General features: G+C 42.9%; 2 protein-coding genes across 5 annotated transcripts in view; both read right to left on the reverse strand.

Annotated features, from left to right (window-relative positions):
• The window catches only part of GLB1 (galactosidase beta 1), a 42960-nt gene extending 30938 nt beyond the window's left edge, over positions 1 to 12022 (reverse strand). The window contains exons 1-2 of the mRNA XM_027897038.1: positions 11920 to 12022; positions 2138 to 2307 (exon numbers count right to left, since the gene is read on the reverse strand). Of these exons, the coding sequence (XP_027752839.1) occupies positions 2138 to 2307; positions 11920 to 11973 (224 nt within the window). The 5' untranslated portion in view covers positions 11974 to 12022. The remainder of the gene's footprint in view (positions 1 to 2137; positions 2308 to 11919) is intronic.
• On the reverse strand, positions 4956 to 12019 carry TMPPE (transmembrane protein with metallophosphoesterase domain). Of its 4 annotated transcripts, none has more exons than XM_027897039.1 (3): positions 11920 to 12019; positions 9664 to 9790; positions 4956 to 9165 (listed from the first exon to the last, which is right to left on the reverse strand). In XM_027897039.1, exons 2-3 carry the CDS (start codon positions 9665 to 9667, stop codon positions 7760 to 7762), a joined length of 1410 nt encoding a protein of 469 aa, XP_027752840.1. In that variant the 5' UTR covers positions 9668 to 9790; positions 11920 to 12019; the 3' UTR covers positions 4956 to 7759. The 4 variants fall into 4 exon arrangements, with proteins under 4 accessions (XP_027752840.1, XP_027752843.1, XP_027752841.1 ...); XM_027897042.1 differs by having other exon boundaries at positions 9641 to 9790; XM_027897040.1 differs by lacking the exon at positions 11920 to 12019 and adding an exon at positions 11690 to 11705.
• Positions 12023 to 19368: the final 7346 nt, after the last annotated feature.

The following is a 19368-nucleotide window of genomic DNA, read 5'->3' on the forward strand; positions in this document are numbered from 1 at the left end:
AATAAACATTTATCACTTTATCTCAAATAATAAAGAGCAGTAAGGCTGGATTATTGGCCAACTTCTAAGAAAAACAAAAGGAGTTTTTGGTGGGTGAAGCGTTTTTTTTAGCATCAAGAGAGGAAGAGAGAGAGATTGGTATCAAATGGAAAAATGCATGGATTTCGTTCCTGTAGAAAACACAAGGCACTGGTGTAATTTCTGCTTCTAAGGGACACATTTAGGACTTCATCTTTCACCACAGTAGAAAAAAATCCAAAGGTAAAAGCAATAATGGGGGAGAAAGTTAAAGAATCTCAGTCTGCTCTTACAAAAAAGAAAAGGAGGTTGTAATAAAACTGTTATCTGTCATTTGTCATCCAGCAACACGTCAGGCCACAGGTCCCATGACCACTTGCCAGCTGCACGGCACCTTCTGTGCCAAAACAGACACAACTCAGCCCTCCCAAGACCATCAGAGACCAGCTAGCACCAGCAGAACAAGACAATCTCCACTCCTTCCTGCACAGCGGAAGGATGCTAATGCAAAACAGTGAGGCAGAGATTTCAACAAGGAAAAAAAGAAAAAGGAAAAGAAATAAGAAAAAACCCGATGTTGTTAGTGGGAGATTATAAAGGAGAGGAAAAGCAATGGGAAAAAAACCACAACAAAATAGCCCTGCAGCAATTTTGCCAATAAACAACAGTGATGGGTGAACAGGAAAGAAAATATTCCTATCTCGAAAGGCCTGTGATGCAGCAGAGACACGAACGGGCAATTTCAAAAAAAAAAAACCAAAAAAAGGAAGGGACTGTTTTTAAAAGCTGGAAATGGGTTTTAGGAGGAGGAGGAAAATTAATCAGAGACATAAGGGAAGTATGAGACACTATGCATCACAGGAGTCACAGAGCCACTGTCTGGATCCAGGTTGACATTCAAGTCAAACAACAAAAGGTATTAATTTTCAGGTCCACTTTAGATTACTTTCATTGCAGCAAAAAATAATTACATGGGCAATTCCAGAAACCCTGTCCTGAGCAAGAGTGTTACTTAATCCCATTCTCTTACATAATGTGAGCGAAGACGGAGCTTGTTTGCTTGCTTTAATGGAAAACAACAAAAAACACCCCAAAAAACCACTCACCAGTCACTGCATCATCCCAACACAGAGAAGAGTTTTAAAATACACACACACAAAAAAAGAGAACCCTAAATTTGGAAAAAAACAACCTCTTTTCTTTCACTGCTGTATATTCTTCATATACTAACGCTGACTAATCACATCCTCCAGTGTACAAGGCAGCCCTGCAACTTGCAGGTCTAATAAAAATACAGATTTCAAGGGTGGGGAAGGAGAGGTGGTGCAACACTCCCACAGAGCACAGTGCCCTGGCCCACAGGCTCTGCACTGCCAGAAACGACACTGTCCAGGAGGCCACAGCACAAAAGCAGGCAGTTTTAAAGAGAAGCTCTAAGCCTTGCGTTGATTTAAGAAAGAAAAACAAACCTGTTTGGGAATTACAACCATTGCTTGAAAAGACTGTGCCTTACACTTCTCCACCACCCCCCTTGTCAAGAAAGCTTTGGCAAAAATTAGAGTAAGCTTCCTTTTCTTTTTAATCTGTGCCTCACCTGTTGCAATAAGTACACGATGTAGGAAAGACAAGAAGGATGGACTAAGGGTTTGGTATTCATAGAAAAATGAAAGCTTTTAAGCTTTTTATTTTTTTAAAACAAGAACACCTAGTTCCCAACCATTTTTCTAAATTTAAATGCTCCTGGTGAAAGAGCTTTAAATAGCTTATTGTCTCCTCTCACCTGATCTGCCTTTTGACCACAGAATACAAGGTCCTTGGCAAAGGCAGAGCACATACAACTGTTTCCTAGCTGCCAAAGTTCACATTCCAACAATTTATTTCAGATCACATTTGCACCCTGCGTTATGAAGCAAAAGGTGTTGCCTGTTAGTTATAACCTGCCCAATTGCCCCAGTTTACACTCACAGGGGTCATCCTGTACCACCCTTCACTTCTCCAGAGCTTTCTCTCCTATTACTTACAAAATAATAAACCAAGTAAAAATGGGAGCATTCCACTTAACTACTTCTCATACACCTCCCAGGACTACAAATCTCTCGGAAAGTCAGCAGCTACTCACGTCTGAATGGCATCAAGCCCAGCCATCTTCATCTTCAACAGGCGGTCCTTCCAGTAGTACCGGGGTATCCGTGAGTAGTGAATGCTGCCAGAGATGTAACGGAAAGGTTCCCCATCTTTGACAAAGCAGTCGGAATCATAATCAATCCCAAAACTCCTCGGCGGTACATTCTGTATACAAGACAAACAAACAAACACACGATGTAATTTTTTTTCTGCCTTGAAAGACACAGAGAACAGTCCATACGACACCTCTGGGTTGTCCACAATAGAAGATACAATGGTCCTAAAATAACACATGGTGAATGACTCTCCACTAGCTACCTACAGCCCACCTGAGCCTTAGCACAACAAAAAAGCAAAAAGGGGCCAGTGCAGTGTGCCACAGGGCAAAAGAACAAGCGTACAAACTAGCAGATACGGTTCAAAATAAAAACACACTCTCCTGAAAAAGGGAGGATGAAATTATTCAGCAAGCATGCCTATCCCTAGACTGTCATTAAACGGAGCAACAGAGTGTTGCTCATTTCAAGACTACAAATTTCAATGAGGAAGACTACAGTGTGTTGCAGCTGCAACATCTTTTTGCAGAAAACCTAAAAAAAGTTGTGGAAAATGTCCTAAATGCACAGAGCAATTCAAAACATTCTGCCAACAGTGAACAAATGAAATTGTGTGGTCAATATATAACAATAGATATGAGAAGACACAACAATGAGCTGGCAGGGACACTAGAAATGCAAGGACACTAGAAATGTGCCAGCTGCAGCACAGCAGAAGCTTTTCACGCTCCAATTCCGTAAACACAGACCCATTCCTAAGATTACTTAACAAAAAGTTCCATGGAAGTTGAAATAAACCTTGACTCAAAAAAGGTATGGGCACGCCAGGCCTCTACAAAATCAGGACCTTACAGAGCTCAGAAATATAAACCAACTGCTCTGCAATAACTGTAACTCAAAGGCTGGGATTCTCCATAGGAAATTATGATTCTGTAGTAACTTCAGGCTGTTAGGCCTCAAGTAAACTATCCCTGCAAAGGATGCTAAGATATGCACCAGCTGCTTACTTTCTGTTCAGTTCAAATATATGTGACTTTTTGCAGATCCTTCAGTTAAAACCTACATCTTGATTCCTGAGCGTGCTGCACTAGGGTGAACTGTACTGTGTGTACCCCTGAACAAAACAATTCTCCCTTACAAACACCAAGCAGATTTTTCACATTCTTCAAATGTTTTTACTGTAGGGCCCTGTGACAAATCACAGCACTAATGCAGAGCTGAGCATTCCAAATTATCGTGACTAAATGAAAATCAGAACCCAAGTGCAGCAACACAGTTCTGCAATGCTGTAAGAGGGAAAAAAAAAAAAGGCATCACGAAGGATAAAAGCACATTATACGTTAAAAGGTCATTATCCCTGGAAATAAAGAGAGTCAAAGTAAATTGTTGTGGTTTCCCTCTGTAAGAGAATTTTAGTCCCCTCATTCAGACTTTAGACCACATTCAAGAGGCCTATGGAAAACACACTTGTTCCATTTGTGGCAGGTAACTGTTGAGATGATGAATGTTGAGACAACTGTTTACACACCCTAAGGGACAGACACCTCTGGCAGAGAACCAAGGCTGCCTTAAAGCAATAAAACAATTAAAAGAAGGTATTAATTATGAAAGTGGTCATCATTGAACCAGTTACCCTTTAGAAGTCTTCCTTCTAAAGCTGTAAGTCACCTTCCCAACACATATGCTTCCTGACACCGCTTTATTACAGGGATAAAGAGAGGGAGGAAGATTCCAGAGAACTTCCAATTCACCTCATTCATCACCCATTGTAAACAAACTTCCACTCATGATCAATTACTCAACATTATTTTATTGTCAGTTCATGACCCAGGGCTTGCAATGAAAACAAGAGAGCTCTCATCATGAGTTTATGTCTAGCTCTGTCAACATTGCATACTCATGGTTGTGAATATGCAGGGAATTCATTCCCACTCTACCTCTCTAGATGGGGTAGTGGGTCTGCTCATCTGGTGAGCCGATTCAACAGACACACCCTAATAGCCCTGTTTGGGATGCCAGCTCATTCATATCAAATCACATCAGTGCCAGCTGAAAATTCAAATCCTTAGAGGCAATTTTGCATCTTACTTCTTCACAGCATACTCACATGAAAAAGGGAAGAACTAAAGAATTTGTCCTTTTTTAAATGAAGCATTTATTTTGCAATCTTAATGCTATTTTGACATTTTATAATGTGTATGTCTCCTGATATACAAAGAAATACATATCTTCAACACACAAATCTATTTAACAGTGGCTAAAATCTCTCATTCTCCAAATTTACAAAGCAGAGGTTTCTTCTTATTTGGAAAGCAAGCAGATGTGGATACAAATCCTCAACAAACCTCTCCACCTGTGAATATTCCTAGCCTCTCTTATCTAGACCATTCAACACAAAACAGCCCTTCCCCTACCCCAAAGCTTAAGTAAAATTGAGAACCACAAACCACTTCTACTCCTTTCAAAAAATCCTCTTAGTAACCTTTCGTTGCAGGGGTCATTTTATCTGCATCACATCCTCATCTCTTCAGCCTGCACCTTTTTCTCCTAATATGCTTCAGGAAAATTTAATAGTGGCCTTACCTTTCCCACTTTTCACCATGGCTTGCTTAGCACTGTGGGTGTAAGATTTTCAAAAATTAGTTAGGTTTGTTGTCAGTAGCTTTTTGTTATTAAACAGAATTAGTGTGTTAAAACTGTGCAGCATGAACTGCTACAATATATACTGGTACAAAAAAAGAGGTCATTACAGACATATTTCTTGATATAAGAATAAAATTTTATTAAATCCCAACATTTAAAGCATTTGTTATAATCACATCTTACATATTTTTAATCCATTCTATAGTAATTATACAATATAATAAATATAACTTTCACAAAGTGATGATACTAATCTATTCTGCTATTAATTCTGACAGTAATTAACTCCCCTCCTGCCCCTCAATAAACTGGCCTTTTATAGAAAGAAATACATATTCATTTAGTTAAGTTCTCCAGATAAAATACATTCCACATACACACAAAAAATTAAAAAAAAAAATAATTAAAAAAAATTACAAAATAAGCAGCACAGCAATTTTTCTTTATTTGGAATACTGAACAAGGGTCTACATTGTGGACATTCAAGTCAAATTGGAAAAAGTATAGGAAGAACCTTGAAGGACAGTTAGATATTGCTCTATTAGATTTCAGAAACAGCTAATTCCTTTCATCAAAAGAAAGTTGATCTAGGACACTTTCCATTCATATTTGAAAAGCAAAATAAGAAAAGGCTTTGAAATGTTTTGGCACAGAAAGAAAACATTTTAAGTAATAAGTAAGCATCAAGCAAACAAGCTTTCAGAGGGAGAGACAGAAAACAAACTGAACAAGAACTAAATTACAGTGGGAGAAAATAAATTTATGAAATGACAATATGACCACTCCTAAAAGGATGCGTATAGGCTTTTGAAAGGACATAAAACAATCTTCCAGGAGAGGCACATACAAAATAATTAAGAAATCCTGGGAGGGAAGGACCCCTTCAGCTAGGTTTTTGCACACATTTGGACAGAATAAAGAGAGGAATAAAAAGGGCAAGGAAAAAAAAAAGAAAAAATAATACTAGCAACTCACTAAAAACTGACACCATCTAAAATCAGTCTGACAAATGCCTCCTGTTAAGCAAACTTGCTTAACAATTAGTCTTCTTTACATGGTAAAACGCTCAGTGCAACAAGTGAAAAGCTTTTAACTGAAGGCATGTTGGTAAGTAAACAGAGGGTTAGAGGTTATCAAAATTCTCCCTGTCCAAGACCATTTGACACTATGCCACCAACTGCAAAGTAGTGGCACTCGCTGCCCACACGCAGACAGTGGGCAGCGTTAAATACACACGGAAACTTGAGGATATTTAAGCAGGTATCATCTCACAAGCATAAAAAAAAACCAGTTTACAAAATTATAGGTGTCAGGAAACAGAAATTATCTAGTCTGGCAAGTAGAGAGACTGGCTGGTCAGGTGTTCAGTTTTCAGACTAAAAGAGCACTGACTTCTCCAACAATTCCACTGACCTTCATGACACATTTACAGTATTTCTCTATATTCCTGAGTAAAAATGCAAGATACTTGTACATAAAAACAGGATCCAAACCAGCCTAGCAGTTAGAAACCCTGCCTGGGGGAGGGCTGAAGGGAGAGGATGAAGTGAAACTTCAAAATTTATTAACTTAGAGAAAAACTCAACTTTACAAAGCTTATGGTACTTTTCAAATACACCTCCTTCAAAAGAAGAACTGAAGAACAAAACAGAAGTGTGTATGGTTGTGTGCTTCAGGTTCTCACAGGAACACAGGAAAAGCCTGAACACCTCAGTTCTGGTCTTGTCATCCTCAGTCTCCCACATTAAAGCTATTCTCTTCTGCCCCATGCTATATGGGTCTGCCTGAGAGGAACTCAGGTGCTGGTGGGCAGAAAGGCAGAGCAAGAGAAGCCATGTGGCTACAGACAACCAGGACAATGATATGCAAATGCTCTAAAGGAAAGTCACTCGCTGCTGAGTTTAGTCTCCATAAAAAAAGGACACAGTTTACTTGAAATATTAAAGCCTTTAAACAAAGTTCAAGCATTAACTTATTTGCATTGTTTTCAAATAGCATCTCCTTACTCTTGCAAGAGAAAAAAGGACAGAGCAGAAATTAGGCAGAAAGAAAAAAAAATACAGAATGAAAAGACACTTAGTATTTCAGCTTCGGATTTTGTGCTCTACATCAGGAGGTAGTGCATGCTCAGACAGCAACAGAAATTAATTTTGAAATTTCTTTCCCATTTACTTTTATTAGAGCTATTTTCAGTAAGTAATTACTAGATGCCCAGCTATTGTGGGGAAATGCCTGAGAATGACTGCTACTTTCATCCTTTGATGTCAGTCTCACCAGCTTTTAAACTGGAAAAAGTTGTATTTCAGGAACTGATGCCTGGCAACTTACTGTACTAATAAGCACAGATTGGAAGCCCAAGTGCATGTTGCAGACAGCTAGAAGGATAAGGATACCCAGCCTCAATTAAAAAAAAAAAACCTCAACTATTCCCTTCCCATAACATTTCTAGCATAAGACTTCTAGATTTTGCATACTCAGTGGGCACTCTGTAGTCCCTTCTGCAAAACATGCACGAGCGATTTCACTGCATGAAGTCAGAACTTTGCCTGCCTAAGATTTGATAAGGCAGCTGCCTGATGGATAGCAAACATTGGAACATGAAGTAGACGCAGGAAACGGATATTACTAAACATGCACAGGACACACATTATCTCCGTGACATCGGCATTAGCTTTCAGTGCAGAATCTCGGTGATAATGAACTCAAAAGAATTAACTTCTTCAGTATTTTAACATGCCCCAAATTTCTTTCATATGCTCAAGATACAGTTAGTGTTTTCTGCTCAAACTTAACCAAATCTGCTGAAGTTCAGCCCAACACATCTTCTCTGGCTTCCCTGAAAAAGGATTTGCTTTCACAGCAGAAGAGCCAATATACTGACCAAAAAAAGAATGGTAGAAGTCTGTCAAATGGGAAACTCAAGCAGAACGTAGGATTATCTCCGTTATTTCAGCTCTGCTGCCCAACCTCATGGGTATTCCGAAGTACATCGTCCCCGGGCTGACATAGACAAAGGTGTTCTGCCCAACTTTGTACAAGCCAACAAAGAATGGATTCAGCAGATAAGCTCCAGCATTTAGGGGGAAAATCTGCCCTCCGTGAGTATGGCCAGAAAGAATTAAATTTATGTCTGGCCTCTCCTGAAGGGCCCACTTTGCAGCAATTGGTTGATGAGCTAACAGCACTATTGGATGCTCACTGCTACAACCTCTGAGAGCTTTTTTCAAATCCATGCCATGTCCTGAGTAGCGTAATACATCTGCTTCAATATCATCCACGCCAGCCAGGCAGAACCAGTCATCAGTGCTCTTTGGTGAAACAATCTTCACGTTCTCATTATGCAGTGGCTGAATGTTAAATGATTTTAACAGCTCAAACCAGTTGCTAACATCTGATGTGTAGTACTCATGGTTTCCTGTGACAAAGTAGGTCCCCAAAGGCGAATCAAGTTCTCCAAGAGGCTCAACAGCAGGTCGTATGATCTCTGCCTCAGCGTCAGTCAGGTCCCCAACAATCACTGTGATATCCGGTTTTAAAGCCTTAACCATTCTCACTATCATGGCAAGCTTGGTCTTCCCAACAGTAGGGCCCAGATGGATATCTGAGAGCAACACCACTTTCAGGTTAGTCATTGCTGAGGGTAGCTTGTGAACTGGAATCTCCACTGAATTCACAATAGGAGGCTGGGAAGCATTTAACAGCCCGACAACAGTCAGCACAAGAGTCAGCATGACTGCCAAAACTGGTTTCATTGCTGTTCTGTTCTTGTTGCCAGTGCCTGCCTTAGCGCCTCTCCCCACTAAGAACTTGTAAGCCTGCTCTACAGAGCCTAGAGTGAAGAGGAAGAAGATGAGAATGATATAGGCCCCCAGGCAAGTGTAGGCAGCTAAAGAAAAGAAATAGGGCTCTTCTGCAACAAGAAATAGCAACGTAAAGAAGCTTGAATGAGCCAAAGCTAGAAACATGAACACAGCTATTTTCCACAGCACGAAACAGAGGGAGCTGGCAGCTGAAGACCTGGTGAACATGGTGACTGTGCTTCTCCAAACATGAAGAGATCCCATCAGCATGAGTGTATTGGCAAATAGTGCCATCTGCAGCCTTAGGACCCAGTGCCGCATCCTGAGATCGAGTTTTTCTACCAGATAACTCCGTGACAGCATCATAGAGAAGAAAACCACTCCTGCAGCCACTGCAGCCTTTGCTTCAAGGGGCAGTTGCTTGAAGGAGATCATCTTTGCTTCCCGACCGTTCCCTTCTGTTCTGCAGAAGTCTCCAGTAGGCAATAATGTGGTTATGAAGGGATGCCTTGGGTCAACAAAGCCTGCAACCAGGAACCAGTATGAGCCGTTTTAAAATATTACATACATTCCCTTTTTCCCAGACTGCAATAAAGGATTGTTACTCTACGTACTACCCGAGATGCTGGGTCATGCAGAATCACTGTTACAAAGACACAGAGGAGATGTCCTGATGTGGAATAAATCAGACAACAGAAAAGACTGGATTCTGGCAGTCCCCTTCCAAGCTCCCTGCCTGTAGCCCTCTATGATTCCTCCCCCACCCTTTTTTTTTTTTTTTTCATATGCTCTTTTCTCATTAAGACTTCCTTATAGTAGATGGCAATAGATCACAACAGGGATGCAATGAGTCCTGGAAACAATGATTATAGCATTTGGAAATTTCATACATGTTCTGGGATTAAGCTGTTTCTGATATTAATTTAACGTATTTTCTCTTCTTCTTCCCAAGCAGTTGGCTCCATCTGAAAAGCAGGCATCACCCTACCTCATTCTTACCGAATGCAAGAGGTTCTACTAACACATGCTACAGCAGCAGTGAAATCCCCACTGGAACAGCTACCAGATGCAACTGTGGTCCCAGAAACTGCAGATGATGTATCAGCAGATATCCTTGCCTGCAGTTGCGAATCAGACTTCTCCAAAGCCCTGAAAATCAGTAGGATCAGTGAAACTCACATTGTGTTTTGCTACTCGCTTCCAGATCACTTCCACTACATGTACAGTTTCCAAGTCTCAACGCCTATTTCAGCATATCCTGGTCTAACAGGGATTAGTTGAAAAGGGATCAAAACACATCACACACTCTGTTTCTTTAGAAGGGAGCAGAGTCTACCACGTCTGCTCACAGATTACAAACAAACAAGCATCAATTATGTTTGAATTGCACCAGAATTCCCTGGTTTGCTTTGTATTTTGCTCAGAGTCACAGTGTTTCTACTAATGGATATTTCTATTTAAAATAAACCTACTGTTTCATTTTCATTGTAGATGAAAAAAGTTTGGATGGTCTTCTATAACACACAATAGAGATCATGTCTGGCATAACAATCATGCAGTGGCATATTGTTTATTTTCAACACACTTCCTGTCTCTCAGTCCACACTTAACTAGAGAAAAAGCAAGCAATCATTGCAGCCAAAAATATCTCAGAACTGGGACACAAAAGCAGCCTTGGGGGGCCCAGCAGTGAGCTTGAGCCCAGAAGTCTCCAAACTGCAGTTTGCCAGGTTGTTTATTTGTAGCATATACAAATGTGTTTGTATATATACATATATATATATACATATATATATATACGTATATATATATAGCATATACAAATAATGTTCTTTTTTCTTCTAAAAGAACATCAGCACCTCTGCGTTAACAGGACCCTGCTCTACTTTGAAGACAAGACCAAGTTTTAAAAGGACCCCTTTCCTCATTGCTTGTGTCAGGGAAATGTGGGCTGATAAGAGAAACTATGTCTGCCGCCCTCAGTTCCTCATGCTCTTGTATTAAAAAACTACTATTTTACACATAGGCCTCTACAGAAAACAAACAAAGGTAGGAAGGATAAGAGCATAAAAAATGCTCTACTGATCTACTGATCCAAGTCCATAGGTCCCCGAGATACCAGGCAATATTCTGTCTGGACAACAGCAAAAAGAAATGCTGTTTAAAGAAATGACATGAACCTGGCCACTATCTGTGGTCTGCTCCCTCATACTCCTCCAGCTGACAAAGCTGCTGCACTAGGGATGTTAGAAAGCAAATCCTTGCCTAGTCATTTCTGGCTAGGGATACATTTAAATTTGGCAAATCCATTTTTTTTTTGAATCCTGTGAACACTGTCTGCTTCTACAACCTCACATGGTAGGAAATTCTTGAAACTCACTATATATTTTTACAGTATTTAATCTGTTTTAAACAACTAATCTATTCAATCCCCCAGGACTGCTAATACTATCAAATTTGGTGAGTACTGGTTCTCCATTCCTCTTACCCACCACTCTTCAGAATTTTGGAAGGCTCAGCCATAACCCACACACACATTTACTGTCACCCATTCCACAGAGGTCCCACATGAGGCTGTGCTCCTTTTCATACATCTTTAACCTCCTGCGCACGATTCAACTGCAACATCTACCAAGGTAATAGCGACACACTGCCTCAAACTCGAGGCATTGAGCCACAAGACTGTCAAGACCAAGGATTTGTCCTTAGGCGGGGGTACGGGGACAAAGCGCCTACTACAGAGTCGACGAAGAACAGGAAAAACTCCTTTCCCTCCTCTCACACACTACAGGAATAGCGAGTTTTCCCACAGGATCTGCTAATGGGGTGTCGGCACCGGTCCCCGCACCGCTGCGGGCAGCTCGGCCAGGCCCTGCACTGCACGGCCCCGGGAGCGCAGGGAGCCCCGGCGCTGACCGGAGCACAGCTGGCACCTCCATTCCGGGCCGGGCACGACCCCGGCCATCCCCACACCCCGCCCCCCGCCGAGGGTGCCACCGCCAGCCCTTCCCCAGCTCCACACAGCCTGCCCGGGAGAAGGGCACGGACCCTTCCTTGCCCCAGCCCCGGGACCTCCGCCTCGGCGCAGCACAACCGCGGCACCCGCGCCCCGCTCGCCGCCCACGAGCCCCACATCGCTCCCGGTTTAACCAAAAAACGGACCGAGGGCGGAGCGCCTCCCTCCAGCGGCCGGGGGAGGCCCCTGCCAGCCCTCAGCCACTCCGGACCCCCACGGCCCCAGGTGCGCTTATGGGAGGGGGAGGCGAGGAGGGACTCACCGCCGCCCGGGGGAGCGCGGCCAGGGCGGCCAGCGGGAGCAGCAGCCGCAGCATGGCGGGCACGGCCAGGAAACGGCGGCGTCAGCTGACGGCTCCGCCGGGAAACGGGCAGCCCTCCTCCCGCCCCACCGGCACCCACGGCACCGCCCTCAGCGCCCTGACTCCTCCTGCCCTCATCTCCCACCGCCGCCCGGAAGGCTTTACCCCCGTGCAGCCCGTTGTCTGCGCCTGGCGCGCTGGGGCTAGGTGCTCTCCGTTCCCATGTTAAAGCACTGTCGTGCCCTTTCAGGAGCTCACGGCGGACTTTTGGATATAACCTCCAGTGTTGTATACGTCCAAGGATTGCTCCCACACAAAAGTTTCCAGGACAGAAAAGGTCTTGCTGGCCTTTACATCTCTCTCGGGCGGTCCGTCGTCCGCAGCGGGGCTAGGTGCTTTCCTTCCCGTGTAAAAGCACTGTCGTGCTCTTTCAGGAGTCCAGCAGCGAAATTAGGATACAACCTCCAGTACTGAATACATCTCCAGAGATTGCTCCCACACAAAAGGTGTCCAGACAGAAGGCTGGTTCTGGCCTTTAGCTCCCCGGGGCAGACGATCGCCTGCAGCATCACACAGGCTCCAGGCCCGGGGAACTTGTCCCAGCTCCCCGGACGGGATGACGGAACGCCGCCCCCACCACCTTGGCTGTGCAGAAAGGCCTCCCTCACACACCCATGCCAAGGAAACGCAAGAAATGAGTGATCTCCCAGTCTACAGGCCGGCGACAGAGGCGTGTAGGAGGCGCTGGAGGGACAAAAAGAGGGTGCGGAGATGGCCCTACTCTCACGTCTATCCGTGCTGCCAATTTCCTCCTTGTGGACGAGGATGCTTTGGAAGGAGGATGACAAAATCCAGGGCCAGGGAGGGTAAGGAGGAAAGGAATGGAAAAGAAAAAACAAAATGGAAAGGGGCAAAAGCAAGAAGGCAGTCCTCCCTGGCACTCTCCTATCCTGGTAGTAGCCACCTCTGCTTAACTTCCCAGCAAAGCAGTGGCCATGTGATTGGCAGTCTGGCTGTCCACTACTCCAGCATCTCGGAAGTCCTCCCATGTCCCCCAGCCTTGCTTCCACTGGCCATACACTTTTCCTTTTTCACCTTAGCTCCAGAAGATTCCACCTCAGCCAAACCAGCCTTCTACTTCAGCTGCTTGACTTCCAGAATTTTGGAATTGCCCACTCCTATGCTCTTCAGAGGTGGCACTTAAAAACTGACCATCACTGAGGGACCCTAGCATCTTCAAAAGGGGACCTCACTAACTAGTTCCCTGAGCAGCCTGAATTCTTCTTACTACATATCCAGAGCTGAAGTTTCACTGGCACTTTTCCTCCTGTCAGCAGAGATTTTAAACTTGATTGTTTCACAGTCACTGTGGCCAGGATGGTCCCAAATCACCACTTCATCCACGAGACCCTGTCTGTTAACAAGCAACAAATCAAGGAAGGCACCTTTCCTAGTCAGTCCCCATAGCACCTGTACCAAGAAGTACAGGTGTTTTAGGGATCTTCTGGACCTGTTTGTATCAGCTGTGTTGATCTACAGGTACTTCTTGATTGCTTAAAGACTAATTTGTTGGTGTCATCATCCTATCTGGGTGGCCTATAGTAGACTCCCACAATGACATCTGCTTTATTTGTTTGTCCCGTAATCCTCACCCGAAGGCTCACAGCTGTGCCATCACCATCTGGAAGCTCTGTACATTCCAGCCCTTTCATTATGTACAACACCATTCCTCCACCTTGTCTGCCCTGCCTATCTCTCCTAAAGAGCCTGTAACCATCCATCACAGCGCATCAGTCACAGGATTCATCCCCCCAGGTTTTGCCTATGCCAATGCTGGTGCATCTCTGGGACTGAGCCAAGACTTCTAATCTCCTCTTGATTGTTCCTTGTGCTGTGTGCATTAGTGTAGAAACATTTCAGGTGCAGTTCCTTGTACCCAGTGCCTTGTGTAGCCGACTGAGGACCTCACTGGCACACAGTCCCTCAAACTTTGGTGTGCCATCCCATTGCTCGTTGCTGGCGAGTCTGGTTTTATCCCTTTCCCCTGCACATTTATGCAGGCAAACATTCAGGAGTTAAAAGCCACTGTATGAACCAGCTACAGTGTGAGTAACAAAGGCAATAATTCTCCTAAAATAGTAGTTGGACCCGAGATCTTTCAAGTTTTTATATCCCTTGAGGACAGATGCAGGCAACAGAACATTTACTTTAAAATGAGTACTCCGAACTAGGCAAGCAGGCACAGACAGCTCCCAAATTAAGAATACACAGGACAGGAATGTGAATACCTAACAGGAATGAGAATGTTCAACACCAGCCTTTGGGTTTTTTACCCCCTGAACAGGAATTAGGTCTGATCTGTCTGTCCTTGTTTGCCAAGTGCCAAAGGCACCGTTAATGCCTTTACTATAAGAAAGTATCTCTGCCAAGCAAAAGAAGGCCAAGAGAGCTGAACCTCAAGGCCAGCGGAGCCAAACGCAGCTGAGCATCAAACAGATGTACCCACTCGGAAGAGCTTTCAGAATTCCACAGCCACGTGGTTTCTGGTGACACAGCCTGAAGCAGCAGGCTCCAAAGAAGAGCCACCTCTTGGCTCACAAGTTGTATTTTGTATGGACTTGGGCCACCAACAAGTGTGATAGATGAGGAAAAACTGAAGAATGACAAAAACTGAAACTAATTGTTATTTTTCCTCCTCATTAAAAAGTAGTTATGGTTATATGGTTATAAATGGTTATAAAACTATCTAACTTGTCAGCTTGCAGAATGGAACACAGTAACTAACAAAAAGAAAGCCTTTTAGTCAGAACAAGAAAGCCCTGATTTGGACTTACAAAGTCAGCATTATCATTAGTACCTTTTCTGAAGGGGAAAACCTTGTCTCTTTATCAAATGTCAAGTGCGAGAGCATGTAAACAAAACAAAAAAACCCAACACCCACCAAAACACACCCATACCCAAAACTCCATTTAGATTTTATATATATGTGTATCTCTAGTGTGTTTTTTCATAGGGAATGCCTCATTCTTGTATCTCAGCCCTCCCCTGCAGTGACACCTAATGGGAAAAGCACACTGAAATGTGGCACTACCAAAATACTTCTTGCTGTCCACTCTGCCTTCCAGTTATATCCATGCTTTACAGGACACAGGGCTTTTCTGCTGGCAGTAATTGCTGCTATTGCTAATGAATTCAGTGGTGAATTTAGTTAATTGCTTTTCAGAGACAGATAGGTGAATAATAAATTTGGCTTATTTCAGCTGTGCATGATCTAATAATTTGCCTGTTATTCTCAGGTTCAGATCCTCAGATGCCTCTCAAGAAATGGTTGTATAAAGCCTGTTTAAAAAGGCTTTTCTTGAACACAAGAAGGATTTTTACCTGATTCAGAAGCAAGTAAAGCCAGGCTGAGGTGGGTCGCCTAGGACTGTTGTTACTGACAGGTTTAACCCAGAAGGTTGTATTTTGAATTGTAGGGTACAATCCTGTTCTTTGAAACTGAGTATTTGCTGCCTAATGATAAAAGGACACCAGTAAAAGCCATTATTTGTCCTAATGTGTCATTACAAGGGAATGTTTAGTATCTCTGGTACCAAATTCCAGCAATATGCAAATAATGACAAAACATTATACTGTTCATCTGCGTGAAAAGTACAATTCTGCCTTTCAAGCCTTTTCTTAGAACCTTTTTGGAAGAGAAAAGTTTATTTTCTGTCCAGTCTCGCCTGAATGTGTGCCAGAGCCTACCTGGCACATTATGGTGTGATACACAGAGAGAATGGGGGAAAGAAAAACTACCAGATGGATTTGTTGTATATCCGTGCCTTAAACGTTTTACTACATTGCGTAGTACACATTTTACTACATGCTATAATTTTACTATGATACATAATACAAGATTGCCATTATAGATTCCTTCTGTTTTTCTCACAATAGGTTCAGGCTATGACTATTAGCCTGAAGCCAACACTAGTGTGTTGACTATTACTGTATCTGAAAAAAAAACAACAAACAAAACAACAAGAATTGAGGTTGAGTAATAAGAAAAAAAGTCAAGAAATACGAAGAGGAAGGGGAAAAGACTGAAAAAGTGGAAGAAAAACTGCTGGTGGTTTGTGCAAGATGCCGCTCCACCATAAAAACATCATCCTGTTCGCTATGAAAGGTGCAGTAGGTGCTGCCCACAGTTTTATTTGCTGCTTTGATAAACTTACTCTGTAGAATTACTTTGAAACAACAAAGCAGTATTTTGTAGTCAACACCATCAACAAAATGTGCTTTTACTCATTACAGAATTTGTTTTAAAGTGCTGGGACCCTTGCTGATCTAAATAAGATAATTAATTCCCAACTACTTACTAACATGAGGAACCCTGTTCACATTAAACTTGATGTTTCTGATTTTCAGGGATCTTCTGCAACATCTCAGTGCTCTGTAAAAGCACCTGCTGATTATATGGCTCTACACAGGGATTGCTGAAGCATACCCTGCCAGCAAACAGGAATTGGTTTCACAGCAATGTAGGTGTATATATACATATTTGTGGTAGAAACCGGGTAACTGTGTATTTTCAGTACTTAGTAATTCTGCACTTTAAACCTGTCCCATTTATGTGGGAGAAAAGTGCTACTACACTTAGGGTAGTGTAAATAATATTCTTTTCTTCCAAGTTCTGTGTGTGCAGCCCATCCTCACAGCCAAAACTAAGTGGGGTTTTGGCTATTTTTAGAAGTTCACCTGGGCAGGCTTGGGCTGGTGCATTTTTGGGCTGGAAGCTCTAATTGCCTGGGCTATTCAGAGAGTTTTCAGGATAGTTTTTTACTTTAGCTTTCTACCTTTCTGAAGAGAAGGAGAAATTTAAGGACTCTGTACTCATGCTGTAAATGGGAATAAGAATGCTGTTTTGTTTGCTTGGCATGGAAATTCCCAGGAATCCCTGTGTGTAGTTTACATAAGCACTAACCTGGCAGTCAGAGGCACAGGTCTCACTGATTTAGCTCGGTTGGTCAGAGCATGGTGCTAATAATGCCAAGGTTGTTGGTTCAATCCCTGTACAGGCCATTCACTTAAGAGCTGGACTTGATGATTCTTGTAAGTCCCTTTCAACTCATTCTGTAATCTTGTGGTCTTTAAAATATCCTGCTCATAGAGGACAGTGAATTGCAGCCACAGCCTCTCCTCAGCTGACCGTCTGAGGAGTTGCTGAACCTCAAATATAGCCTTCTTGGAAAGAAGCAGATTAATGTCCTCTTAACTGAGGAGTGGAAAATAGATATATTAAAAGTCAGATTTAATGTAAACACAGTGCAGTTTTCACTATGACAAAAGAAAACTTCTTGGTCAGCCTCAGCAGAGGGTATAATTGCAAGTTTTGTTCTGTTTCTGCAAAATCTTTCCAGAACCTGATCAGCACATCAAACTGGTTACATCTCTGCCATTAGTAAACACAATAAACGAGGAGCTTTAAAATCCATCCCAAGTTGTGCTTAATATTAAGCACTCCGAATTTAAAAAGAAGACATTTAAGAAATGCTGGTGGGTTTAATTTTCCTGCTTACTTTAAATTAACAAAGAAAAATGTGTTACACTTTCAAGTTCTCTTGGTGAACATGAAAGCAACATATTTGTAAGAAGAAGAGAGATGCCGAGTTTTGTAATGACATAAGCTGAAGGGAAATCCCAAGTTATCTCATGATGCATGCTGGTATTGCAAGAACTGACCACACTGTCTCAGTTTTTGTTTGAAAGGAGCTAACTGTGCATGGCACTGAGTGAAGGTACAAATAAGAAGCAAGTTCGGAAGAAATTTGGCAAATGGACAAACGTTCACACTGTTCTGCTTCCTTTCTCACCCTCAGGGGCAAAAAAGCTGCTGCTGTCAGCAACACTCAGTTAACAAATGGCATTTTACAGAAAACTAATGAACAAGATGAGAAGCTCCCTCTACTCTGATCTGGACATTTATCTGCTCCAGGGACTTTTAATACAGTGGAAATGGCTGTGTGAAGTGGTGGGATCCGATAATATTTTTACTTTGCTTCTAGGGAGAATTAAATTAAGTCCGATTAAAGTCACTTAAATCCTGAACATGAGGGCTCAGATTCTTGAAGGAGAGACCAAAGGATGTGAAGATCCTTTGCATCAGAGGCTTTGCCCATGGGCATGCCTTTACACTACTGAAGTTAATGTAGCTCTCCCAATGCTGAATCAGCTTGCATTACACCAGGGGCCAAACTAGCTTGGATTAGGAATAATTACCATAGATCCACTGTCAGGCAGCCATTTGCCAGCCCAGAGTAACTTGTACCTGATCCCAGAAACTATACCTGTGCTTTCCTTAGCAGATACCCTGGAGTTTAGCTGACACTACTTCCCCACTTCTGTTTTTCTACTGGAAGGGCCCAGGATGTGACAGAGGCCAAGTGTGTTATGGAGGTATCATCACATACAAACCTACACCTGTTTCAGGAAGAGTTTCAGGGTGACAACTAAGTATTAAAGATATGCAGACACGTTAGTGGTGGAGTGTGGAGCGACTTTCCCTTTGGAAGGAGATGCCACGCTGTTGACACTGGAGCATGGTGCCAAGTAACGGTGGAGCTCAACCCAAAACCTAACCCAAATAATTGTTTTCTCCAGAAGTGAAACTGAGCCTGAACTGCAATTTGAAAATTTCCTTGAAGTGTGAGTCGAACGAGCATCAGTCACAGCTGAACAACATCATTAAAGCAAAACCTCGTGGTGCTTGGACTTCCTGCAAAGAGAGGAACTTAAATCAGAATAATTTGCATGCCAGCTTACCAGGAAGAAGAAATAAGACGTACGACTTCATGTATTTATTAACCACTTCTCACTGCCTTCCTCTTCAAAATCTTTCCTGTCTCTCTTCTGGATGGTTTTCACCAGCAGGAACTTTATGTGACTATCTGCAGTCCTGTCCTGGGTCTCTCCACTTTCTGCAGCAGGAATAGCCTGGCCTTTCCTCTTGAAAGCAGTGTGCTTTCGTTTTGCTCCATTTTGCTGTTGCTTGCAAACCACCAGTTTTTGTGAGGCATGGTGCAGTTCCTGCTACCCTGGCTCCTGCTTGCTTGCAGCCTTGGTGTGCAGCAATGGGAAGCTGTGCCTGTAGGTCAGCCTGAAGTGGGTAGGACAAGACCCTCTTTTCTGTTGCAGCTTCCGCAGGGCACACTGGTGGCTGCCCAGAGAGACTCATTTTTTGTTCCAGCATTCTTTTTTTTCCTCCAGTGAAAGTGTTTTGCAGCAGGACACAGCCTGGGAGCAGCCTCTGATTTGCCCTGGGCTAGATGATGCACATGAGCAGAAAAATGATGGTATGGGACGTTGTCCTTTTGCTATTGAAAGAGCTTACCAGGAAAAAAAGAAAAAAAAAAAAAAAAAAGAAAGGAGACT

Source organism: Empidonax traillii, unplaced genomic scaffold (assembly GCF_003031625.1).
Source record: "Empidonax traillii isolate 1590-97213 ecotype Southwest subspecies unplaced genomic scaffold, ASM303162v1 scaffold527:size1067160, whole genome shotgun sequence".
NCBI classification, from domain to species: domain Eukaryota; kingdom Metazoa; phylum Chordata; class Aves; order Passeriformes; family Tyrannidae; genus Empidonax; species Empidonax traillii.